General features: G+C 46.0%; 1 protein-coding gene across 3 annotated transcripts; it reads left to right on the forward strand.

Moving 5' to 3' along the window:
• Positions 1-1278: 1278 nt before the first annotated feature.
• On the forward strand, positions 1279-24437 carry KDELR2 (KDEL endoplasmic reticulum protein retention receptor 2). 3 transcript variants are annotated; one of them, XR_010134440.1, is made up of 6 exons: positions 1356-1588; positions 11256-11356; positions 15774-15932; positions 19233-19485; positions 22355-24083; positions 24287-24437. XR_010134440.1 is itself a non-coding variant. In XM_063708095.1 (5 exons), the coding sequence occupies exons 1-5, from the start codon at positions 1498-1500 to the stop codon at positions 22387-22389; spliced, it is 639 nt and encodes a 212-aa protein (XP_063564165.1). In that variant the 5' UTR covers positions 1279-1497; the 3' UTR covers positions 22390-24437. The 3 variants fall into 3 exon arrangements, 2 of the variants coding, with proteins under 2 accessions (XP_063564165.1, XP_030868994.2); XM_063708095.1 differs by having other exon boundaries at positions 1279-1588; positions 22355-24437; XM_031013134.3 differs by lacking the exon at positions 19233-19485 and having other exon boundaries at positions 1350-1588; positions 22355-24437.
• Positions 24438-26893: the final 2456 nt, after the last annotated feature.

Genomic DNA, 26893 nt, shown 5'->3' on the forward strand with positions numbered 1-26893 from the left:
GTATTTTTAGCAGAGACAGGGTCTTGCCATATTGCCCAGGCTGGTTTTGAACTCCTGAGTTTAAGCGATCCTCCCTCCTCGGCCTCCGAAAGTGTTGGGACTACAGGCATGAGCCACCGCACCAGGTCCTCGCCCCCGCCCTGCTTTTTGAACTGGGAACTGTGCGTTTTTGTTTTGCACTCCGTCCCGCAAATTATGTAGCAGATCCTGTTTGTCAGCTTTTTTTGTTTGCAATTTCTTGTGACGTCCCCATCCCGTAGAAATATTCACTTTTCTTTTTTTTTTCTTTTTTCTTTTTTTTGAGATGGAGTCTTGCTCTGTCGCCAGGCTGGAGTGCAGTGGCACCATCTCAGCTCACTGCAACCTTCTCCTCCCAGGTTCAAGCGATTCTCCCTGCCTCAGCCTCCCGAGTAGCTGGGATTACAGGTGCGTGCCACCACGCCCGGCTAATTTTTGTATTTTCAGTAGAGACGGGGTTTCACCACGTTGGCCAGCATGCTGTCGATCTCTTGACCTCGTGATCCTCCCGCCTCGTACTCCTTAAGTGCTGGGATTACAGGGATGAGCCACCGCGCCTGGTCAGACGTTCACTTTTCTACCTAATTTTGGATTCTCTTTCTTAAAGACAGTCCCCAGAATGGTAAAATCTTCAGACCCCTACATAAACTGCATCTTCCACCTCCACCTTCAATGTTGACCTTATCTTGAGTGAGGCAATCAGAAATCAATTTTTTCCCTCTTGTACTTTTTTTTGTTTTGTTTTGTTTTGTTTGAGACAGGGTCTCACTCAGTCGTCCAGGCTGGAATACAGTGGTACAATCATGGTTCACCGCAGCCTCGATGTCCTGGGCTCAAGCAATCCTCCTGCCTTAGCCTTTAAAATAGCTGGTACTACAGGCACCCACCATCAGGCCTGGCTAATTTTTAAAAAAAATTTTGTAGAGACGGGGGGTGGAGGAACTCTCATTAGGTTGCCCAGGCTGGTCTCGAACTCCTAGGCTCAAAGGATCCTCCTGTTTCGGCCTCTCAAAGTGCTGGGATTTCAGGCATGAGCCACCGCACCCGGCCTTCTCTTACACTTTTTCATACAATAGGCCTGTAGAGCTCTTTTGATATGTGGGAGGAAAGAAAAGATCCCCAGGGAGTGTTATTTCAAAAAAGTAAAGGAAACTGCTGGCACCCGAGGAGAAGCCGGAAACCCGGCAGGGAAAATTTGGCAGAGAGTCTGGGGTCTTCTTGCAAGGGAGTCCCTGCGAGCTGCCCTGCTGAGCCTGCGCTGGGGCGCGCCCCCTTTAAGGGGCGGGGAAGGGGCGGGGCCTGGCCCCGCTCTCCCAGGCTGCCCCGCGCGCGCGCGCGCCGGCAGTTCGGCCACGTCCCTGGCCACGTCGCGGGCGCTCTCGCCATCTTCGCCGCTTCCTCTCAGGGGCCGCCGCCTCCTGAGCCGCCCAGCCCCGGGGCCGCCGCGCTGCGCCGACCGCCACCGCCGCCGCCGCCGCCATGAACATTTTCCGGCTGACTGGGGACCTGTCCCACCTGGCGGCCATCGTCATCCTGCTGCTGAAGATCTGGAAGACGCGCTCCTGCGCCGGTGAGCGGCGGGGGAAGGCCCGGAGAGGCTCGGGCGTGGGGCCGGGTCTCGCCGAGGACCCGCCGACCTCGGCCACCCCACGGCCCACGGGGCCTGCGCCGGCCCGACACACCCCCTCGGCCGGCCTAACGGGTGCCCGGACCCGGGGGGAGGCCTGCGGGCCCTCGGGGTGGGCTCTGGGCCGGGTGTCGCAGCGCCGGGCCCCGCTCTGCACTCGATCCCCGCGTGAACTTGAGCTGTCGGGGCGCACCCGGCTGCGCGGGGCCCTGCTCTGTCTGAAAAGTTGGCGTGGGACGGAGGGTCCGGCAGGCGTGGCCCCTCTCTGGGCTTGAATGGGGGCGCTTCTCCGGCCGCGATCTCGCGTGGGGGTCCCGGGGTTGCAGGAAACCCGCGAATCAATGGGACGGGCGGGAGGAGGATGGGCAGGACCGTGGCCGGCTGCGCCAGACGTGGCAGCCCAGCCAGCTCGGGAGGTGGGGCGGGCGCCGGGAGAGGTCACTCGGCTCCCCACCCTGCCCGTGCAAGACCGGGCTCTAGGTGTGGTGTAGTGGGGTCGGGTCAGGCCTGTCCTTAAGAGTTGTGTGGGCATCACCCAAGCCCTTGGGTCCAGGATCACACCGCTGGGGAGGGGCTTGCCGGGAGGTCTTCAGTGATTTTCTTGGCGTAATTAATGCTGCTTTGGGAAACGATCTGGTTTGTAAGTGCCTCCATCTAATAATGGGTTCTCTTAAAACTGCGGCCCCCGGGGACCGCCGAGGCCTCCTATGGGCTCCTGCAATTCCTTGCTCCACGTCACCAGTGAGCTGGCTGCTTCCCTGTTCAAGAGTACAGATTTCATGCAGGCACTGCTAGGAGGCAATGAAACGACGCTTTCCCAGATAATAGTTTTGGACTTTTACATTTCGTTAATTTTAAAGGTATAATAATTGAGAGTTTTTAACTTTTTTTTTTTTTTTTTTGGAGGCAGGGTCTCGCTCTGTCACCCAGGCTGGAGTGCAGTGTGTGATCACTGCTCACTGCAGCCTCTACCTCCCCTGGCTCAGGTAATCCTCCTGCCTCAGACTCCTGAATAGCTGGGACTCCATGCGTGCACCACCATGCCTGGCTAACTTTTTTTTGTTTGTTTGTTTTGTTTTTGCTATTTTTTGTAGACACAAGGTTTCACCATGTTGCCCAGGCTTTAACTTTCTTTAAAATCCCTTAAACTTGTTTTTGATGCTCGGCGAAATAATTTTTGTTGAACTCAAGAACTTAATTTTTTCAGAGGCAGTAAAAGATGATCCTGAATTATCTGGGTGGCAGAGACTCTATTTACCTGATTTATTTCTAAAAATTTTGGCGTCTAAAGTCACACTTACATCTCTGAATCTGCTGTCTGCAGGCCTCGCCTGTCTCCTTGGAACATAACTGAGATCCGGGAAGTAAGCAAAACCAAAAAGACCTTTGAACAGTTAAGATGGGTGTTACAAAGTCCGTGTGCCAGTGTGTTTGACTTGGAGGTTATCTGTCAGTTGATACATAGTTCTGAGAGGCTCAATTGTATGATTTCCAATGACAGCAAATAACTGCTGCAATTTGGATAAGTGACGTTTAGGCACTTGCTGTATATCAAGTAGTCAGCCGAGTGCTTTATATGGCTTATCCCAGGTAGTCATTAAAATAACCTTAGGAGGGCCGGCCGCGATGGCTCACGCCTGTAATCACAGCACTTTGGGAGGCCGAGGCGGGCGGATCACCTGAGGTCAGGAGTTCAAGACCAGCCTCAACATGGAGAAACCCCGTCTCTACTAAAAATACAAAATTAGCCGGGCGTGGTGGTGCATGCCTGTAATCCCAGCTACTCGGTAGGCTGAGGCAGGAGAATTGCTTGAACCTGGGAGGCGGAGGTTGCGGTGAGCTGAGATCGCGCCATTGCACTCCAGCCTGGGCAACAAGAGCGAAACCGTCTCTAAATAAATAAATAAATAAATAAATAAATAAATAAACGACCTTAGGAGGTAGGTGCTATTGTTCCCATTCTGTGGAGGGGGGATCTGAGTCTTAGGGAGTGGAATAAATTAGTGATAGAGCCAGTATTGAAACACAATTAGTAACTCAAAGGATTGGATAGATGAATGTCTAAGGGAGCCTAAATAAACATTTGATACCAAACCACGATGTTTAGATCCTTTTTTGTTACACTCAGATGATCTTAGTTTTTTTGTTTGTTTGTTTGTTTTTTTAAAACAGTGGGACCGATGTCTCACTCTGTCCCCCAGGCTGGAGTGCAATGGCTGTGTCATGGCTCACTACAGCCCCAAACTCCTGGGCTCAAGCAATCTTCCCTCCTCAGCCTCCCGAGTTGCTGGGTACAGGTGTGAGCCACAGTGCCCGGCGATGTTACTTTTAATCTTTAGTTTTGCTTCAAAATCTTTGTGTGAGTCTCTTCATTTTCTTCCATATGTTTTTCAGAATCCCCTCCTCTGGCAAATCATTAAGACTTGAAGTGTGCTGTCTCCTAAACTTTTATCCAAACTAAGATATTTGGGAGAATTTAGTGCAACTTCAGAATAATGATTTTTTTTTCTTTCTTTCTTTTCTTTTTGAGATGAAATCTTGATCTTGTGCCCCAGGCTGGAGTGCAATGGTGTGATCTCGGCTCACTGCAACCTCTGCTTCCCGGGTTCAAGCGATTCTCCTCAGCCTCCCAATTAGCTGGGACTACAGGCGCTTGCCACCACGCTCGGCTAATTTTTGTATTTTTAGTAGAGACGGAGTTTCACCATGTTGGCCAGGCTGGTCTCGATCTCCTGACCTCATGATCCACCCGCTTCGGCCTCACAAAGTGCTGGGATTACAGGCGTAAGCCACTGCGCCTGGCCGTTTGTTTTTTACTATTCACTGTTTTCATTGGAGAGATTCAGGAGCATATAAGGAAAATATGAAATACTTCAGCTAAAATGCTAACGAAGGAAGAGAAATAGATGAGTTAACTTCATGTGTGTGTGTTTGCCAAGTATTGCCGGGACATTATTAAATTGTTCTTGTTCTCAGACTTAGGATGATTTCTGTCCTGGTTTGTGTGTTTTCCTGATTTTAAGTAAATCACCCAGATCATTTATTCAGAATTAAATGCTAACTTTGACAAGCTGCTTTATTTTTCCATACTAAATTATAAAAGTTGTTTAGAGTCTTTTGAAAGAGTAAGAATTTGATATGAGTTTCTCAAATGACTGGAATAGGAGAAACGTGCATCCAGATTGTGTTTCTCATTTTGAAAATACTCATACCGAGGTTCATTTTTAGGATTTTAGCACTGATTTTGAAAATGCTGTTTTAGTCTCGGAACCATGGTGCTTTTTACCCCATAAGGATCAGGGATGAGGCTGACTCGTGTGGAAGCTGGAGATTCTGTGTTCCTCATAGGCAGATTCCAGAACAGCTGCCTTTAAGGACCGTTTTAAAGTGGGGTCAGTGAGTTGATCATGTTTGAGGCTGCATTCTCTTGTGGCTGTATCTGCTGTTGTCATTACAGAAGGGTGCCAACATGGAATGTGAGTTTCTCCTATTCTGAATTATCATTGCAGCTCGATCCACAGTATGCTCAAGTTGTCACTTTATTTTTGTCCTAAACACTGACCTACATAACCTCGGAAGAACAAGCGGTGGTTTTAGATGACGGGCTTCCTATTCAAATTTTCCTGTAGGCCAATGGTTATTAGTGCTGTATCTACTATAGTGCTGTGTCTATTAGTAGTGTGTATCTACTGTAGCTAGTGATCAGTAGTGTGTATCTACTGTAGCTAGAGGAGTCTTTCTGAGATCCACGACCCCGGGCCTTCCCCCTCTAGTCTCTCTACTTCCCTCCTTCCCCTGTTGCTTAGATTGTTGTTAGCTGTTACATAGGTTGTAAACTTTTCATCCTACCAAACCCCATACTGGATCTTATGGTGTCCATACATTTCAGATATGGGACAGTTGATATTTTTGGAGTAATATAGTGGGTAAGATGTGGAGTACTCCAAGAAGCTTTTGCTTCACATATGCAGCTCCATCTGTAGCTGTTTCGCCTGTGCTCTTTTGAGTGCCAGTCTCTGAGTAATCATTACTCACATTTATTGACCACCCACTATGTGCAAGGCACTGGCACACAATTCAGAGCAGCAGCTTGCAGCTATTAAAAGTTTTTGTTCTTGGCCGGGCGTGGTGGCTCACGCCTGTAATCCTAGCACTTTGGGAGGCCAAGGCGGGCGGATCATGAGGGCAGGAGATCCAGACCATCCTGGCTAACACGGTGAAACCCCGTCTCTATTAAAAATACAAAAAATTAGCCGGGCGTGGTGGCGGGCGCCTGTAGTCCCAGCTACTCGGGAGGCTAAGGCAGGAGAATGGCGTGAACCTGGGAGGTGGAGCTTGCAGTGAGCCGAGACTGCGCACTGCACTCCAACCTGGGTGACAGAGCGAGACTCCGTCTCAAAAAATCAAACAAACAAACAAAAAGTTTTTGTTCTTGGCCGGTTTTAGTGGCTCATGCCTGTAATTCCAGCACTTTAGAAGGCCAAGGTGGGTGGATCACTTGAGCACAGGAGTTCAAAACCAGCTTGGGCAGCATGGTGAAACCCTGTCTCTACCAAAAATACAAAAGTTAGCCAGCCGTGGTGGTGCGCTGTGGTCCCAGCTACTCAGAAGGCTGAGTGGGGAGGATTACTGGAGCCCAGGAAGTCGAGGTTGCAGCGAGCCGTGATCACACCATTTTGCACTTCAGCTTGGGTGACAGAGTGAGACCGTCTCAAAAACAAAAAACAAATAAAAGAGAGAAAAGTTTCTATTCTCAAGAAAGCTGCAATGTAGTTGAAATGATACGAAAATATACAAAAGATGGCCGGGCACGGTGGCTTACATCTGTAATTCCAGCACTTTGGGAGGCCGAGGTAGGTGGATCACCTGAGTCAGGAGTTCAAGACCAGCTTGGCCAATATGGTGAAACCCATCTCTACTAAAATTACAAAAAAGTTACCCGGGCGTGGTGGCAGGCGCCTGTAGTCCCAGCTACTAGGGAGGCCGAGGCAGGAGAATCGCTTGAACCCAGGAGGCAGAGGTTGCAGTGAGCCGAGATCGCACCACTGCACTCCAGCCTGGGCGACAAGAATGAAACTCTTGTCTCAAAAAAATAAAAATAAAAAATAAATATTAAACTTTGCTGATGGACATAGAAGATGACCTGCATGTATGTTCATACTACGGTCCTGGAGAGCACCCAGGAAGGCTGGTGAGGAAGCAAGATGGCATCTCTCCAAATTGATTTCTTAATTCAGAATAGTATCAAAGCTAAAGACAATAAACTGAGTGAAATAATCTGTAATATACCTAAGTGACAAAAGGTTAATATCTATAATAAAGTACTCCTACAAATAAAAACCCAGCTGAAAAATGGGCAAAGTTGGCAATTCACTGAAGAATAACGAAAGACCGATGAAGCCTGAAAGGATGCTTAGTCTCTCTAGGAGTTAGGAATTTGAATATGAAAATAGCAGTGCAGGCCAGGTGTGGTGGCAGCGCTTTGGGAGGTCAAAGCTAAAGGATCACTTGAGGCCAGGAGCTTGAGACCAGCCTGGGCAACATAGTGAAACCCTGTCTCTACAAAAAAATGAAAAATTAGCTGGGCGTGGTGGCGTGTACCTGTGTCTTAGCTACTCAGGTGACTAAGGAGGGAGAATCACTTAAGCCCCAGGCTGCAGCAAGCTGTGATCATGCCATTATACCCCGGGTTGGGCAACTGAGTGAGGTTCTGTCTCAAAAAAAAAACCGGGGGGGTGGGCAAGCAAAGAAAAAAGAACAGCAGTACATACCACTAGGTAGGAAAATGTTGGCAAGGATGTGAAGAAAGGGTCTTTTCATTTGGTGTTAGTAGATACGTAAATTGGCATAGCCTTTCTAGGAGAAATTTGACACTATCAAATTTTGAAATGTTCATGTCTTATTTTTGGTTTACGTGTTTTAATTTGCATTATTTGGGGTTATGGATTAAAATTTTTTAATTGATACATTATGATTGGATCTATTTATGGGGTACAATTTGATGTTTCAATACATGTGTATGTTGTATAGTCTAATCTGGGTAGTTATTTCCATCACCTCAGGTGTTTATCATTTCTTCATTCGAAAACTTCTAACTATTTTGTAATATATAATACCTCATTGGGAAGATTGCTTGAGCCTAGGAGGTCAAGGCTGGAAGCTATGATTGCACCAGTCTACTCCAGCCTGGGCCACAGAGAGAGACCCCATCTCGAAAACAAAACAGAAAACAAAAGACATTTAACCTGGCCCAGTAGGATAAGACAAGAATGATGTTGTTTAATGACTGATTTCCATTTAACAAGTTGTACTCCTTAATACAGATGTTTGGTGTATTTGGTAAGGGGATATCAGTTTCAGAAACATTTACAAAAGTGAGTATTCTGGGAGAGCTTATTACCTGGTAACCTTAGCGTGCTTTGATCTCAAAGTGGAGAGGAGCCAACTAGGAGCTGCTCTGGTTTAATAGCAGGTATTCTACTCCCAACCCCTCCAGGAGATTCTTGCCCCACCCCCTTCTGTCTTCAGCTAGGATTCCCATTTTCCTATGAAGACAGGACAGTTTTGTTGTTTTAAAGGAAGAAGCTGCTACTTCCTAATCAGGATCTCAGGCTGGGGAAGAACAGTGTGGGACCACGTTAGCATCCGCAGATTTCCAGCAAGGCTGTCCTGCGTGGACGCTACTCCATGGACCAGCTGCAAACCACACACTGCCCTGTGCGCACCTGGGGCTCTCTCGCCCTCTAGCTAGTAGTTAATTAGGGCAGAGCCCTATTTACAGTCAAAGAGACACAGTATGACCTGGACATTCTTCAGAAGTGTTCTCCCAAAATACCACGAAATGAGAATTTGACCCCATGACATGAAGATAAAATGAATCCCATTTTCTTTTGTCCATTTATTCATTCAGCAAATATTTTCTGAGTCCTGCTGTGTGTCAGGGCCCAGTGTCCCGTGCAGGGAATACAAGATGGAATAAGGCATGACCCCAGCCTTTAAAGATCTTGGTACTGAGTGGGGTTTTTGGGGAGAGGAGAGGCAGGAACGACATCATCACAGTGTATTTTTATAAGTACTGTAATTGGAGCTAGGGCAGCAGCTGGCATGAAGCAGTTCCCCTTATGTGCTTGCTGAATGAATCAACAGTCCTGAGGGAGGGTGTCTTCAGAGATGACATCCCAGAGGAGGTGGGGGATATGAGCTGGGTCCCCACGGGGGCTGGTAAAGACAATATGATGGTCCCTGGTTTTCAGTATAGGAATGCTGGGAATGAGGACACAATTTCAAATCTGCCTGGCTTCCAAAGTTCTGTTAGAGTAAAACCCTTTCCCACAAAATTCACCTACCTGTATCCTGTATGTTTATATTTAAAATACTGGAAAGAACCATATAGGAAATAAGCTGGAAATTGATTTCTCAAGGCTTCAACAAACACCAGGTATGGTCTGACTGTTCTTTCTTCTTCCCCCTCTGAAACCTCCCGTTTTCTTGGTTAGCAGCAGCCTTGTTATTTCCCCTTTGGAACATTGATCTCTGTGGGAAGAAATAAGTTATCCGTTACTGGGGAAAAGACCAAGCAGAGCAGATTCACTGTCCGTGTCTCCTCCTTTGGCCCTTTGGTTTCTATTGATGGATCTGGAAGGGTGGCATCAACATTTTTTTCCATTTCTATTTAGGTGTGTATGTGAATAGGCTGAGACTACAGTTATTCATCTGAGAAAGTAACATTCTTACATTCAGGTTTTCAGTTTCAGCAAGCTGCAAAATGATTGTTCATAAAATATTGAAAAACAACATGTAATACAAAAATTAGCCAGGTGTGGTGGTGCACCCACCTGTAGTCCCAGCTACTCAGGAGGCTGAGGTGGGAGGATCACCTCAGCCCAGGGAGGTCAAAGGTGCAGTGGGCTGTACTTGTGCCACCGCACTCCAGCCTGGGCAACAGAGTGAGACCCAGTCTCAAAAAAAGTAAAGAAAAATAATGTGCTTTTCACGTTCCAGAGGAGTGTTGTGAATGATTTGGGTGAAGTGACTTTTCTGTTAAATTCTTACTTACTAAAATGTGTAGTGGTGTGAAGTTTGCATTATAGATGAGGGTGGGTGGGTTCTGACATTTAGTCAGCCTTCAGTTTCTTTAATGCATTTGCTCAGTCTCCAGCATCTGAAACCCATAGTTCGCGTCTTTTGTCACATAAATATTTGGCCAAATATAGATGTCAGAAAAGCTGTGTGCACACCACATAAATGTCCAGCCTTCCTGGCTGAGTGTGGCTGTGCCATGCAGTGCTCTGGAGGTGGGTTGGTGGTTGGAAGTGGAAACACAGTTTCAAGGCTTTAAAAAAGACAGCTGCTTTTGAAGACCGGCTGTAGTTGTGAGTTCATACCTTCATGTTGTCCTAGCATTCAGGAACATTTTTATACAAATACAATGGAATTTCTGTTTATTTTATTTTAATTAATTTATTTTTTGAGACAAGGTCTCGCTCTGTCACCCAGGCTAGAGTGCAGGGATGTGACCACAGCTCACTCAGCCTCAGCCTCCTGGAGTCACGCAATCCTCTCACCTCAGCCTCCCATGTAGCTGGGACCACAGGTGTGTGCCACCTTGCCTGGCTATCACTTTTTTATTTTTCATAGAGATGGAGTCTGGTCTCAAACTCCTGAGCTCAAGCGATTCTCCCGCCTTAGCCCCCCTATATGTGGAGATTATAGGCATGACCACTATGCCCAACTGAGAGGGAAGCTTTAAAAATCTTAACATATCCAAGTAATTGCCGCTCTTAGCAAAGAAGTCACCATGGGAGGCGATGCCATTATTCCAGCGGGAGTTCCTGCCCAACTCTTACCTGAGTTGGTGCTTCTCATCTACTCCTCATCCCCCTTAATCACAGTAGACTCCATCTCCGTTCTCAAAAGATTTCTCACCATGGAGATACTGTTTTACCATGCAAAGAAGGGGCCAGGCGAGGTGGCTCATACCTGTAATGCCAACACTTTGGGAAGGTGGGCCCAGGAGTTCAAGACCAGTGTGGGCAACATGGTGAACAAAAAATTTGTTTAAAAATTAGCTGGGTGTGGTAGTTCACACCTCTAGTCTCACCTACTCTGGAGGCCGAGGTGGGAAGATTGCTGAAGCCCAGGAGGTCAAGGCTGCAGTGAGCTTGATCGTGCCTCTGCACTCCAGCCTGGGCAGCAGAGGGAGACCCTGTCTCAGGGGAAAACAAAAAAGAAAAATCTGAATGTAAGAGACAAGTTATAACACTAAATGACAGCAGAATTATTGAGAAATTTGTTCCTACCTAAGGTGATATATTTGAGAAGTAAAAGGTTCGTTTGAATGATACACATCCTGGCATAATAAAGCCTCTTTCCTGTGGTCGCCCTTTATAGTGAGACAGAAAAGCCTGTTAGAGCCTCCCAAAAGGAGCATGTTTGGGAATGGGAAGGGATAGAAAAACTACAACTGCTCTTGTTCATTCAGAGCCATTCCTAGACCTGGGCCTTGACCCCACGCACCCCTCCTTCCCTGTCTGCACTCCCTGCACAGTGTGATCCACAGGAATCCCGAAGCTCTTCAGGCCATTCTAATACTTCCCTTCTGTTTCTCTAGGTATTTCTGGGAAAAGCCAGCTTCTGTTTGCACTGGTCTTCACAACTCGTTACCTGGATCTTTTTACTTCATTTATTTCATTGTATAACACATCTATGAAGGTATGATATGCCATCCACAGGAATGTGTTTCATCTACAGTGCACAGGTCTATGGAAACTTAATTTATGTCAGCTGTGTATTTTTAATTAAAATGCTCCAAAAATAATGTCTTAATATGCTGTTCTTGACTTTAAAACTTTCAGACCACCTTGTATATATAGCTGGGACTAAACGAGCTATCAGTAAGCATACATTTTTGGTTTCAAAACAGTAGTTAATTAAAATACTTTGAAGTTAGAACTTTTTTATTTTAGATTCCTTAAGTATGATAAATCTAAAGCTCTTGATAACTCTGTAAGAAAGAGGGGTAACTATTATATTTTCAAGCTGTGGGAAATTACAGAGTCCCCAGAGAAATCCAGCAAGTTGGTACATAACAAGGAATGAAAGCAGGACTCCTAGTTGCAGTGTCTCATTTCGCTGCTGTGTGAGGAACTGTCTATAGGCTTCTATCTTTTTTGTTTGCCACTGAGTCAGTTTTTCTTAAACTGTTGTGTGTGTGTCATTTTTATTACATTTGCCATGCTTAAATGATCTCTATACCATCATTTAGTTAGTAACGTATTTTTTTAAACCTTTCAACTTGTCCTAATTATTAGTATCTATAACACCTTTGTTGTCTTTCTTATATTTTTTTCTAAGTCACATTAAAACAAGTGTATAACTATTAAAATACAAAATGTTTGCACACCACCTAACACTTTGTGTAGTACTGGTGGCACACACCCCATACTGGGGGAAGTTGTGGACTACGTGAGCTTCAGTTCTTTGGCACAGTGTTGAATTCATGCTTGTGAACACCTACAGAGCTGGGAACTGAGGATGCGGCAGAAAATAAGCAGAAGTCTCTAGGCTGGTGTGGGAGAGTACACAGATCATGGCAGTACAAATGACTGCAATTTATGATGGGTGCTACAAAGGAAAAGTATAAGAGTTGCAAACCTATGGATATAAAAAAAATGAAACAGGCCCAGTAGCTCCCGCCTGTAATCCCAGCACTTTGGGAGGCCAAGGTGGGTGGATTGCTTGAGCCAAGGAATCCGAGACCAGCCTGAGCAACATAGTTAGACCCCTGTCTCTAAAAAAAAAAAAAAAAATACAAAAATTAGCCAGGCATGGTGGCATACTCCTGTAGTCCCAACTAGTCAGGAGGGTGAGGTGGTAGGATCGCTTGAGCCCTGGAGGTTGAAGCTGCAGTGAGCCGTAATTGCACCACTGCACTCCAGCCTGGCAGCCTGGGTGACAGAGCAGGATCCTGTCTGGAAAAAAAAAAAAAAAAAAAAGAACAGGGGCCCTCAGGATATGTAATAGGAGTCTGATTTCTTTCTTTCCTTCATTCTACAAATACTGAGCACCTGTGCACCAGGCACTATTCTAGGCCATTTGGTTATTAGCATACCCAAGGAAGTAATATTTCAACTGAATCCTATTGGTATGGCACCTAAACAACCTCCCCCCAACATTTTGTGTTCAAGAGCATTTTCATAAGCACTGTTGAAAGGAGACAAAGCAGTATGTGAGTCTGGTCTTTACTAAAAAGCAAATTTGAGTCACTTATAATGGATTCTTCATTACCAAATGATGGGAACCTAGTATTCAGGAAATAATGAGCTTACTTAAAAATGGTTAGGTCCCCACTTGTCTGGGCAAGTTAAAACTGCAGGCATTAGAGGTGTGTGAGCAAGAATCCTCTCTCCCCCTCAGGATGCCCAGGTTTCAGAGGAATCCATGCTTGCTTGGTTGTAGTTTCTAAGCACAATGTCCTGAAAGTCTGGCGTGAGACCCAAGGTGCTCGTGTCTTTTTACTTTAACTTCTACGTGTTGGTGAGAGGAGAGAAGCAGCTGTTCTTCTCCAGGTGCTGCTAAGGCCTTAGTGGAAATAACGCCCATCAAGTTTTTATTAATGTTGAGCTGGCCACAGGCTAGGTCCTGGTGAGAGGCCTCTCTGCTGTGAGCCTTGGCTAGATGTGCTGAGGGGGCTCAGTGCACGTGTAGATGGATGTGTGTCTTGTTTATGCATGTAGATTTTGTTTTGTATTTATTCACATACATGGTGAGGAGATCAAGACCATCCTGGCCAACATGGTGAAACCCCATCTCTACTAAAAATTAGCTGGGTATGGCGGCATGCGCCTGTAATCTCAGCTACTGGGGAGGCTGAGGCAGGAGAATTGCTTGAACCCGGGAAGCGGAGGTTGCAGTGAGCCGAGATTGCTCCACTGCACTCCAGCCTGGTGACAGAGCGAGGCTCCGTCTCAAAAAAAAAAAAGTTAAACTTACACTTAACATATGACCCAGCAGTCCCACCCCTAAGTACATACCCAAGAGAAGTGAAAACTTACATTCACACAAACACTTGTACGCAAATGTTCACAGCAGCTTTATCCACTCTCCTCCCAAATTAGAAACCACCTGTCCTTCAATTGATGAGTGAATAAACAAACTAGTGCATCCATACAATGGACCACCAATGGACGCAGCTATAAAAAGGAACAAATTATTAACACTAGGCCCTCACTTAATGTCATTGGTAGGTTCTTGAAGTGAAACAACATACACTGCTACTTGAAGTGAAACAACATACACTGAAGCCAGTTTTACCATAGGCTAATTGACATGAGTAAGAGTTAAGTTCCTACAGCATATTTCCGGTCCCAAAAACACCACCAGACTTTTAAATAAAGACCCAAAACAGGCCGGGTGCAGTGGCTCACGCCTGTAATCCCAGCACTTTGGGAAGCCGAGGCAGGCAGATCACCTGAGGTCAAGAGTTCGAGACCAGCCTGACCAACATGGAAACCCCGTCTCGACTACAAATATAAAAATTAGCTGGGCATGGTGGCAGGCACTTGTAATCCCAGCTACTTGGGAGGCTGAGGCAGGAGAATCACTTGAACCCGGGAGGCGGAGGTTGCAGTGAGCCGAGATTGTGCCACTGCACTCCAGCCTGGGCGACAGAGCGAGACGCCATCTCAAAAAAAAAAAAAAAGAAACCTGAAACAAATGTGAGCTATACATTTATTTATTTATTTATTTATTTATTTATTATTTTTTTTGAGACAGAGTCACTCTGTCACCCAGGCTGGAGTGCAATGGCGAGATCTCGGCTCACTGCAAGCTCCGCCTCCTGGGTTCACACCATTCTCCTGCCTCAGCCTCCTGAGTAGCTGGGACTGTAGGCACCCACCACCACGCCTGGCTAATTTTTTGTATTTTTTTAGTAGAGATAGGGTTTCACCATGTTAGCCAGGATGGTCTCGATCTCCTGACCTCATGATCCTCCTGCCTCGGCCTCCCAGAGTGCTAGGATTACAGGCGTGAGCCACCATGCCCAGCCAACGTGAGCTATACATTTAAGAAAGATTAATAAAAGCAACATAATTATTTATCCAGTTTTTGGTGAATCAGTGCATGATGGTGGTCATAGTGGTGGCGGGTTAAATCAAGAAGTATATGTTTACAAACAAAAATTATAAGGAGTACCTCCTACTACCATAAAGTTCAAAAACAAACAATAACAAATATAGCAGGCTCACTGAGTGCTTTTGTACTACACTGTTTATTGTGGTACATATGTATAATTATTGTATACTACTTTATGAATTTTTATTTTACCATAGTTTGTATTCATTTTCCAACCCACTTACTTCATTTCAGGGTCCCAGGTGGCCAGAGCCTATCCCAGCAGCTCAGGTTTGAGGCGCAAACTTTCCCCCAACTGCACAGGATGCCATTCCATCACAGGGCACGCTCACCCACACCCACTCACACTAGGACAGTTCACACATGCCAGTTCACCTAACTGGCATCTTTGAGATGTAAGAGGAAACCAGAGTATCTCTGGTGGGAGATTCTCCAAGAGTATCTCTTGGAGAAGACCCACGTGGACCCGGGGAGAGCATGCAAACGCCATGGATGGCGGCCCCAGCCGGGAACCAGTTTCTTTTCTCATCAGTGTTACAACCAAAGGATGTTATTGGCAGACCTGCTATACACACAGTAAGTTTGGTTGACTCTCAGATGCATTAGGCTAACTGAAGTTGGACCCAGAAGGCAACATACTATGTGACTCCATTTATGTGGCTTTCTAGAAAAGGCAAAACTATGGACAGAGAACATAAGTGTGATTGCACTGCAGGAGGTGAAGGAAGCCTGGGGGAGTTTGACTGCAAAGCGGCAGCATGGCAGAATTTTGGGGATGATGGAACTATTCTGTGTCCTAATTTTGGTGGTGGTTATGCCTCAGAACTGAACACCTCCAAAAAAGAGAATTTTACTATATTTAAGTTTTAAAATTCCAAAAACAAAGCTAAGGAAAAAAATCTTGCCTTTCCAAATACATGGGTGATTAAAAAAGCTGGGGGGGCTGGAACAGTGGCAAGGTATTGACACCTGGTGTTTTTTCTTTTATTTGTAGGTTATCTACCTTGCCTGCTCCTATGCCACAGTGTACCTGATCTACCTGAAATTTAAGGCAACCTACGATGGAAATCACGATACCTTCCGAGTGGAGTTTCTGGTGGTCCCTGTGGGAGGCCTCTCGTTTTTAGTCAATCACGATTTCTCTCCTCTTGAGGTTAGTTTAAAAGGTTACTTAGGGCCAGGCGCCGTGGCTCATGCCTGTAATCCCAGCATTTTGGGAGGCCGAGGCGGAGTTCAGCCTCCACTTTGGGTGGATCATGAGGTCAGGAGTTCGAGACCAGCCTGGCCAACATGGTGCAACACCGTCTCTACTAAAAATATAAAAAATTAGCCGGGTGTGGTGGCATGCACCCATAATCTCAGTTACTCAGAAGGCTGAGGCAGGAGAATCACTTGAACCCAGGAGGCGGAGGCTGCAGTGAGCCGAGATCACGCCATTGTACTCCAGCCTGGGTGACAGAGCAAGACTGTCTCGAGGGAAAAGAAAAAAGAGGTTATGACTGGGCGCAGTGGCTCACGCCTGTAATTCCAGCACTTTGGGAGTCCAAGGTGGGCACATCATGAGGTCAGGAGATCGAGACTATACTGGCTAACATGGTGAAACCCTGTCTGTACTAAAAGATAAAAAAAAATAGCCGGGCATGGTGGCGGGCACCTGTAGTCCCAGCTACTGGGGAGGCTGAGGCAGGAGAATGGCATGAACCCGGGAGGTGGAGCTTGCAGTGAGCTGAGATCGTGCCACTACACTCCAGCCTGGGTGAGAGAGTAAGACTCCGTCTCTCAAAAAAAAAAAAAGAGGTTATTTAGGGCTGGGCCTGGTGGCTCACCACACCTGTAATCACAGCATTTTGGGAGGCCGAGGTGGGCAGATCACTTGAGGTCAGAGGTTCAGGCATTCAGCCTGGCCAACATGGTGAAACCCTGTCTCTATTAGAAATACAAAAATTGGCCATGCACAGTGGCTCACGCCTGTAATCCCAGCAACTTTGGGAGGCTGAGGCAGGTGGGACACGAAGTCAAGGGATTGAGACCATCCAGCTAACACGGTGAAACCCCGTCTCTACTAAAAATACAAAAAACTAGCTGGGCGTGGTGGCGGGCGCCTGTAGTCCCAGCTACTTGGGAGGCTGAGGCAGGAGAATGGCGTGAACCCGGGAGGCGGAGCTTGCAGTGAGCCAAGATCGCGCTACTGCACTCCAGCCTGGGCGACAGAGCGAGACGCTGTCTCAAAAAAAAAAAAAGAAAGAAAATCAAAAATTAGCTGGGTGTGGTATCACACGCCTGTAATCCCAGCTACTCAGGAGGCTGAGGCAGGATAACCACTTAAACCTGGAGGCGGAGGTTGCAGTGAACGGAGATCGAGCCACTGCACTCCAGCCTTAGCGACAGAGCAAGACTCCATCTAAAGAAAAAAAGTTAATTTCATGGTCATGTCTGGTTATCTAGAATGGACCTATTTGCATGTTTGCAGATCGTGTAGGTTTTCATGGAGTTTTTTGTTTTTATTTTCTGGTTTGGCAAACTCTAGTGCAATGTTCATGACTGGTGTAAAAAATCGTAGATGAGAATTAAGCACCCACATATTTAGGTGTCTGCTGACAGCTTACTGTCTGATTCATTTGCAATAGAAACTTGAAACTGTATTTCATTATCTTGACTTCTGTGGTACCAAACACAGAGCCCTGCCTGTCCCAGTGTGCGAAGAACAAAGTCTCCCTCCTGTAGCCCACATTTTGTTTGCTTTTCACTTACAGATGTGCACTGATGTCGTGTCTGTGACCCTGCTTAGCAGCACTCTGCACCTCTTGCCTTTAGGAAAGGTGGTTTGTGGTGCCCCTAGTACTGTGCAGTGAGCTGATCTGCTCCCGAGTGCCTCTTCTTTCCCTGCTGAACAGGCAAACGGTGCTGCTTCACATCCTGGGGCCGATCAAGTCACTGTGCTACCCTGGGTGTCTGATGGGTGCTGAGAGCGCCTGGGCTTTTCTTTTTTTTTGAGACAGAGTCTCGCTGTCACCCAGGCTGGAGTGCAGTGGCATGATATCGGCTCACTGCAACCTCCGCCTCCTGGGTTCAAGCGAGTCTCCTGCCTCAGCCTCCCAAGTAGCTGGGATTACAGGCACCCACCATCATGCCTGGCTACTTTTTGTATTTTTAGTAGAGACCGGGTTTCACCATGTTTTCCAGGCTGGTCTTGAATTCCTCATCTCAGGTGATCTGCCTGTCTCGGCTTCCCAAAGTGCTGGGATTACATGCATGAGCCACCACACCCAGCCATGCCTGGACTTTTAAAACACTCAAGGACCCTCTGAAAGTCCTTCTATCATCATCGTGAATAAAGTCATACGCTGGGCAGAGAATTTCCATAATTACAGTTCTGACTTCTACCCCTTTGATTTAACCACACCAGAAAGCTTAAGGAATAAGAAAAATAGTGAAAATATTTCAGTAGTTTGGCAAGATCAGTCAGTGAGGAAAAACAGCAGTGAGGAAGTGGATGGAGCTTATCAATTATCAGTATTGTCAATCCTGGCGGAAAGCAGGGTTGATTTGGTATCCCAGATCTGGAGCAGAACAAGCTTGTCCAGGAGAAACGTCTGTATGTAGATTCATAGAAAATTGAAGAGGGAAGAATAAACCTGGAGAGACAAGGTGATGAAAATTCAAAGAGGAAGAGGTGTCCAGGTTACCCAGCTTGTCACACTGGCAGTGCCTTGCCTCTTAAAGTTTGCTTAAGTTTCTGTGATTTATGCCAGGAGTCCTCATCCCCTGGGCCACTGACTGGTACTGGTTCGTAGCCTGTTAGGAACCAGGCCACCCAGGAGGAGATGAGCCGTGGGTGAGCAAGTGAAGCTTCATTGTATTTATAGCTGCTCCCCATCACTCACATTACCGCCCAAGCTCCACCTCCTGTCAGATAACTGGCAGCATTCAATTCTCATAGGAGCACAAGGCATTCAATTCTCATAGGAGCATGAGCCCTATTGTGAACTGTGCATCTGAGGGATCTAGGTTGCGTGCTCTTTATGAAAATCTAATGCCTGATGATCTGTCACTGTCTCCCATCACCCCCAGATAGGACTGTCTAGTTGCAGGAAAACAAGCTCAGGGCTCCTACTGATTCTGCATTACGACGAGTTGTATAATTATTTCATTGTATATTATAGTAATAACAGAAGTAAAGTGCACAATGATTGCAATGTGCTTGAATCATCCCGAAACCATCCATCCACCCTGTTGGTCTGTGGAAAAATTGTCTTCTATGAAACCAATCACTGGTGTCAAAAAGGCTGGGACCACTGGGTCATGCAGTTGCCAAGCTGTTGTTCTATTTTGGGCCGACATGCCCCACTCCCCACTCATCTTAAGCTGCTTTGTGGTAAAGAAAGCAAGAGTGTTTCCTCTGAGCTCCTGGTGGGCAGTGGGTCGTGATGGAAGCTTGCCATTTCTCTTCCAGATCCTCTGGACCTTCTCCATCTACCTGGAGTCCGTGGCTATCCTTCCGCAGCTCTTTATGATCAGCAAGACTGGGGAGGCCGAGACCATCACCACCCACTACCTGTTCTTCCTGGGCCTCTATCGTGCTTTGTATCTTGTCAACTGGATCTGGCGCTTCTACTTTGAGGGCTTCTTTGACCTCATTGCTGTGGTGGCCGGCGTAGTCCAGACCATCCTATACTGTGACTTCTTCTACTTGTACATTACAAAAGGTATGTTGGGTGCGACCTGCGTTGTTTCTAGAGTGACGTGTTCTTTTAGGAGTGCCCTTGCCCAGCACTCTTCTAACCTGGCACTCTCTCATAAACTGGCTCCAGAGAAACACTTTCATGATTGGCCAATAACATTCTGGATCAGGATGTTGTCTTTTTAAATATAAGAACCCTTTTTCTTTTGCAATAGCTTTTCCTAAAGTGACACATTTTCACTGTAAAAGATTCATCTGGTGCTTCAGTAAACATTAACACCAGATACCTCTCTATGCATACGCAGACACATGACTTAAACTGTACATTGCTGTTCTATACACTGCTTTTATCCCCTCACATTTTTCATGTCACTAGAAATCTACATAATTTTCAGTAGCCACAGAGTGTTTCATTATGTGCATGTACCATAATTTATTTACCCAGCCCCCATTCATGGGTGGTCAGGCTGTTACTGGTTTGCTGTTAAAATCCAGTCATTAAATCAGCATTCTTGTGTATATGTGTTTTTGCATTTGTATGAACATAGGACATGTGAACTTTACAAAAATTTGATGAAAGCTATCATCCTTGTTCAGAAAAAAAAAAACATATTTATGCCAGGTGCAGTGGCTCACGCCTGTAATCGAGCACTTTGGGAGGCCGAGGCGGGCGGATCATGAGGTCAGGAGATCGAGACCATCCTGGCTAACACGTGAAACCCCATCTCTACTAAAAATACAAAAAACTTAGCCAGGCGTGGTGGCGGGCGCCTGTAGTCCCAGTTACTCAGGAGGCTGAGGCAGGAGAATGGTGTGAACCTGGGAGGCGGAGCTTGCAGTGAGCCCAGATCGCGCCATTGCACTCCAGCCTGGGTGACGGTGCGAGACTCTCTCTCTCAAAAAAAAAAAAAAAGATATTTATGCATATGCACCCAAATGCATGCATATAGTTTTGAGGGGTTCAGGAGCCCCTGAAACCCAACCACAGATCCCAGGCTAAAAATCCAGCTATACAATAAAATTCCTAATGGTGGAATTGCTAGGTAAAAAGCATATATAGGTCGGGTGCGATGGCTCACACCTGTAATCTCAGCACTTTGGGAGGCTGAGATGGGTGGATCGTCTGAGGTCAGGAGTTCGAGACTAGCCTGACCAACATGGCGAAACCCCATCTCTACTAAAAATACAAAATTAGCTGGGTGTGGTGGCACATGGCCTGTAATCCCAGCTACTTGGGGGGCTGAGGCAGGGAAAATCTCTTGAACCCGGGAGGCAGAGGTTGCAGTGAGCTGATATCACGCCATTGCACTCCAGCCTGGGGAACAAGAGCAAAACTCTGTCTCAAAAAAAAAAAAAACAAAAAAAGAGCATATATGTCTTATCTCTTTCCTTTTGTTTTTTTTGAGAGCGAGTCTCTCTCGCCCAGGCTAGAATGCAGTGGCTTGCTCTCAGCTCACTGCAACCTCTGCCTCCCAAGTTCAAGCGATTCTGCTGTCTCAGCCTCCCGAGTAGCTGAGATTACAGTCGCGCACTACCATGCCTGGCTAATTTTGTTTTGTTTTGTTTTGTTTTGAGACTGAGTCTCGCTCTGTTGCCCAGGCTGGAGTGCAGTGGCGCAATCTCGGCTCACTGCAACCTCCACCTTGCAGCTTCAAGTGATTCTCGTGCCTTGACCACCCTAGTAACTGGGATTACAGGTGCGCACCACCACGCCCGGCTAATTTTTGTATTTTTAGTAGAGACGGGGTTTCACCTTGTTGGCCAGGCTGGTCTTGAACTCCCAACCTCGTGATCTGTACACCTCAGCCTCCCAAAGTACTGGGATTACAGGCGTGACCCACCACGCCTAGCTTTTTTTTTTTTTTTTTTGAGACAGAGTTTTGCTCTTGTTGCCCAGGCTGGAGTGCAATGGTGCAATCTTGGCTCACCGCAACCTCCACCTCCTGTGTTCAAGCGATTCTCCTGCCTCAGCCTCCTGAGTAGCTGGGATTACAGGCATGCACCACCACGCCCAGCTAATTTTTGTATTTTTAGTAGAGATGGAGTTTCTCTATGTTGGTCAGGCTGGTCTCAAACTCCCGACCTCAGGTGATCCTCCTGCCTCAGCCTCCCCAAGTGCTGGGATTACAGGCATGAGCCACTGTGCCCAGCCTAATTTTTGTATTTTTATTAGAGATGGTGTTTCGCCATGTTGGCTAGGCTGGTCTTGAACTCCTGACCTCAGGAGATCCGCCCACCTCTGCCTCCCACAGTGCCGGAAGTATAGGCGTGAGCTACCTCACCCAGCCATCCTTTGTGTTTTGTTTTTTTTTTTTTTCTTTTTAAAGAGACAGGGTCTCACTCTGTTACTCAGGCTGCAAGAATGCAGTGGTGTGATCCTTCCTCACTGCAGTCCCAAACTCCTGGGCTCAAGTGATCCTCCCTGCTCATCCTCCTGAGTAGCTGGGACTACAGGTGCATGCCACCACACCTGGTTCTTTTTAAAAATTTTTTTTTATAGAGATGGGGTCGCTCTCACTTTTTTTGCCCAGGCTGGTCTTGAACTCCTAGCTTCAAGGGATCCTCCCACCCTGGCCTGCCAAAGTACTGGGATTACAGGCATGAGCCACTGCACCTGGCCTTTATGTTTTAGTACCCAGAATTTCATAGGCCTCCCTACATAAGCTATATTTTACTATATATTGATTAGGGTGAAAGTCATAATAACAAAAAGCCACTATGAATTTAGTGGCACTTTCAATCAAATTTGTATTTTTAAAATACAATTGCTTATTTCCTATACCTTACTATGTAGAATCTTGTGTGTGGGAGACTTCTAGGAATGGGAAGAAGGAGGCTAAGTTTGTCAATATCAGTAACCTTTTTGTTTTCTTTTCTTCTCTTTGAAATTCTAGTGCTCAAGGGAAAGAAGCTCAGTTTGCCAGCGTAAGTGCCAAAGACCATCACCAGCATCTGTCCTTCAGGGTGCTCGGACAGAATTCTTACCACAGCAAAGGCATAAGATGCTTGATACGGAAAATCAGAAACTTAACTCTTATGTTGCAGATAGTCATCAGTGGCTCTGTAAAAACGCAGAGGAAAAGAGCCACAAGGTTTCTGTTTAATGCATCTTGCCTTATCTTTTTTTATTACTGTGTACAAAGATTTTTTTACACAAAGAAACTTAATGCTGTATTAATAAATTCAGTGTGTAGCTTCAATTGGGATAGTTCCAAAAGTGAAGATTTTGTGAGGAATAAGTGCAAATTTTTTTTTATTTTAAAAAATTCTTTGAAACTCTTAAGTCTTTGTGTCTGCAATGAAATTGTACTCCTTGACAGTTGATAGATTATATATTCTTCCATCCCTCAAACTTGCATTCCACTATATTTATTTTTTGGCAAAAGATGAGCTGTATTTGTTTGAAATCTGAGACACTATGTTCAATTGGATGTATCTGTTCAAATTTATTCCCACGTGACGTGGAAGTCCTTCGTTGGATGTCACAACACTACATTTAAGGTTGGTAAGGATGACTTGGAGGTCCATGGTTTTCATTACCAACATTTTAAGATTCTGAATGTCGATGGAGTCTCACTGAAGAGTCACCAAAGGTGCCTGCCCTCCTCCCCTGCTGGGAAGTGTCAGTTGGAGACTGTCCCAAGGGTGCTGAAGAATCCAGTGGCAGGGGTTCTGGCTGCTTTCCATCTGCGTGTGGGATGGGAGGGGTGTTCATGATCATTTGGATATAGCAATCTACTCTGAGAAATGGAACACAAGGAGTTACCTATCACTTTCACTTATAATTCCAAAAGATGACTACAACCATGTCCATGCTCAGATTCAAACACTTTTCCATATCACTTTTGGGTGGTAAGATGATTTACAATTTTTTTTTTTAATTGGCAGCACCACTAACCATTCCTTACATTCTTTTTTGTATGTGTGGTTTTCTTTTTATTTAACCCACAGCCGACATCATAGTTTCTTGTTTTGTTTTGTTTTACAGAGCTGTTGCATGACTTATGTTACCATCCTAAAAAACACTATATTAAACATAGAATAAATTGTCTTTTTATGAATTAGGCTTTTTGAACATCCTGTGTTGGGATTTTTTTGTTTTTCAATTGGCAACAAAAGCTCTGTAGGGCTGCAAACATTTAAAGTCCACATAATCATCTGTAAGACATTATGTATTTTGTGGAAATACTAGAATTTTTTTCCTGATTTTGCCATTATATGGATTTGCTATTTTTTGATTAATGCAAAAGTATATGACTTTGTTTTCTATTTGATACACCATAAATATTAAAGTGTTGAATACTAACAGTGCTGACTACAAGAAGGATGTAGTATTTTTGCTTTCTGCATTACAACGTCTTCTGGAGGAAGGGAGCAGGATGGGTTTCATTTGTATCTAGTGTGTGTCTTAACATCTTTCTAAATCGGCAGTGTAACTGCATAGTTTAACTTCCTGTCTGTCTCCCTCATTTTGCTCTTCCCTCCTTGCCTTATGTTTTGGCTTTTGTGTATCAGAGCATCTTTCTTTGCAGCATCCTAGTCTTGCTTCAGTTTCTGTGGTCTCTTTTCATCCTGCTTGAAGATTCAGAGTGTGGAAGGAGGCTGGGAAGTCTGGTGCAGTAGGTGAGCAGACCTCTTGCTGCCCAGCCCAGGGTGGGTGGGGCGCACACCTGTCTTTGTGCATGCAAATCCGATACACCTGGCGCATCCTCTGGAGAGCACAACGCATGGAAAGGTCTGGAAGCTCTGTGTAGCAATGCCTTCTGCAGTCATCCTACCCAAGTAAAAGTAACTTTGGCTATGTTACCACCGTTTTGGTCACCCAGGAGGACATCTTAGCAAGGGTGCCTGCGAGGGAGTGTGGGACTGGGCCTCATCCTCGCCGGCATTGGAAACCAAGGCCTTGTATGCCACGCCTTATGAAGCACTGTTTCACAGTTACTTTCACTTCCCGAATAAAGGTTACCAGGTAATTAATATTTTTATTGAGCTGTTTATTTGTGTGTTTTTCAATGTAAGCATCATGAGAAATAAAGCAAAGTTCAGAGATTTGCCCAGTAACTGATGTAGGAAAAGCTGCTTTCCAGCCAGGCCTGGTGGCTCATGCCTATAATCACAGCACTTTGGGAGGCTAAGGCAGGAGGATCACTCAAGGCCAGGAGTTTCAGACCAGCCTGGGCAACCTAGCAAGACCACATCTCATTTAAAAAAACTAGTAAAAATGAAAATTTAAAAATAATAAAGGCTTCTATCCATTGGCTCCTTAACAGAGAGAGACCAATCTATTCCCCTGTCCAGTTCAATCACAAAGAAACTTTGAAGAAGTTTCCCTGTTTCCTTATGCCCTGGCTAAGAGAAGAGCAGGTGGAGAAGTGGTTTTAATGGAGATCATAGTGATTTATGGGAACCCTAAGTAAGAAAAGCACATGCTTTGGGCCCAGGCATGTGTTGAGACTTGGTTCCCTCACTTGTACTCCCTGGCCCTGGACTTCACGTGAGCCTCGTTGCCTCCAGTTACATAGGTAAACTGCCAGGGATTTCTGTGCGGTTTAAATGAGCTGCTGTTGGCAAAGCTCGTGGCCGGAGCTTGGTACATATACAGTAATCATATTTGCCCTCCTAACTTTCTGCTTACTTTGTGACAGCTGTTTGAAAAGCTGGTTGGAAACTGGTTCTGGCAGGAGTCCCTGACTCGTTTGATATGGGTCAGTTTTGCCAGAAGGTTCACAACCCTTGTTAGGCGCAGCGGCTCACGCCTGTAATCCCAGCACTTTGGGAGGCTGAGGCGGGCGGATCTCTTGAGGTCAGGAGTTTCAGACCATTCTGGCCAACATGGTAAAGCCCCCACTTCCACTAAAAATAAAAAAATAAGCCGGGTGTGGTGGCACACACCTGTAATTTCAGCTACTTGGGAGCCTGAGGCACAAGAATCGCTTGAACCTGGGAGGCAGAGGTTGGAGCTGCTGAGATCGTGCCACTGCACCCCAGCCTGGGCAAGAGTGAGACTCCATCTCAAAAAAAAGAAAGAGCCGGGCGCGGTGGCTCACGCCTGTAATCCCAGCACTTTGGGAGGCCGAGGCGGGTGGATCAGGAGGTCAGGAGATCGAGACCAACCTGGCTAACACGGTGAAACCCCGTCTCTACTAAAAATACAAAAAAATTAGCCGGGCGTGGTGGCGGGCGCCTGTAGTCCCAGATACTAGGGAGGCTGAGGCAGGAGAATGGCATGAACCTGGGAGGCGCAGCTTGCAATGAGCCGAGATCGCGCCACTGCACTCCAGCCTGGGCGGCAGAGCAAGACTCTGTCTCAAAAAAAAAAAAAAAAAAGAAGAAAGAAAGAAATTGACTCCTAGGTAACTTCCAAAAGCAGCCACCCATCTGAAGCTAGCTTGATTGGATCTGTGTGGGTTTTTTCTGTGTGCCTCCGTCCTCTAGTGGCCAGATGTGGAATTTCCAAAAACTGGAGCTCTGCCCAGTACCACCCAGCCATCCTCACAACTATCTGGGTTAACTGGAATCTGTAGCCTGGAATCTGCTGGAAGTGCTGTGGGTGTTTCTCTAGTTTTGAAACAATTCCTTTTGTCCCTGCACTTTAAAAGCCATTTGCAGCATAACATAGTACATATCCTTTTAAACAATGACAAGGGTGCTTTTTTACAATACTAAAATAAAATGTTCTGCCTAGTTTCACCTTGGGCACTTAAAAGGTGAGAGTCACCTGGCGTGGTGGCTGACGCCTGTAATCCCAACACTTTGGGAGGCTGAGGTGGGCAGATCACCTGGGGTCAGGAGTTCAAGACCAGCCTGGCCAACATGGTGACCCCTCGTCTGTACTAAAAACATAAAAATTAGCTAGGCGTGGTGGTGCGCACCTGTAATCCCAGCTACTTGGGAGGCTGAGGCAGAAGAATTCCTGGAACTCAGGAGGCAGAGGTTGCAGTGAGCCGAGATCATGCCACTGCACTCCAGCCTGGGCTGGAGTCAAGACTCAGTCTCAAAAACAAAAAAAAACAAAAAAACTGCCAAGAAAGCCTATGAAGAATACTCTAATTTGCAAATTCTGAAACTGACTGAAAGAACGAGCAAAGAAGAATATCAAGGGTATTTTATTTTTCCCCAAAATTCATGATGGGATAAATATGGCAGGATGTTATTCTGTGTTAAATCTACACAGCGGGCCCTTAGGTGTCAGGCATCTTCTATGTATCTGAAATATTTCCATCATTTCAAAAAAGTCATTGTGAGTCACTTTTGTAAGAGCTGTGCTTTGATCTCGATAGTTCATCTGGGAAATAAGAGTTTCTTAAAGATTTTTTTTTTTTTTTTTTAAGACAAGAGTCTCACTCTGTGGCCCAGGCTGGAGTGCAGTGGTGGGATCTTGGCTCACTGCAACCTCCGCCTCCCGGGTTCAAGTGATTCTCCTGCCTCAGCCT

The sequence above is a fragment of the Gorilla gorilla genome, chromosome 6 (assembly GCF_029281585.2).
Source record: "Gorilla gorilla gorilla isolate KB3781 chromosome 6, NHGRI_mGorGor1-v2.1_pri, whole genome shotgun sequence".
NCBI lineage: Eukaryota > Metazoa > Chordata > Mammalia > Primates > Hominidae > Gorilla > Gorilla gorilla.

Coding starts and splice junctions, on each gene's coding strand:
- KDELR2 (XM_063708095.1), top strand. CDS start 1,498: ATGAACATTTTCCGGCTGACTGGGGACCTGTCCCACCTGGCGGCCATC. Junction 1,589..11,255: donor GAAGACGCGCTCCTGCGCCG/GTGAGCGGCGGG, acceptor CTGTTTCTCTAG/GTATTTCTGGGAAAAGCCAG. Junction 15,933..19,232: donor ACGATTTCTCTCCTCTTGAG/GTTAGTTTAAAA, acceptor TTTCTCTTCCAG/ATCCTCTGGACCTTCTCCAT.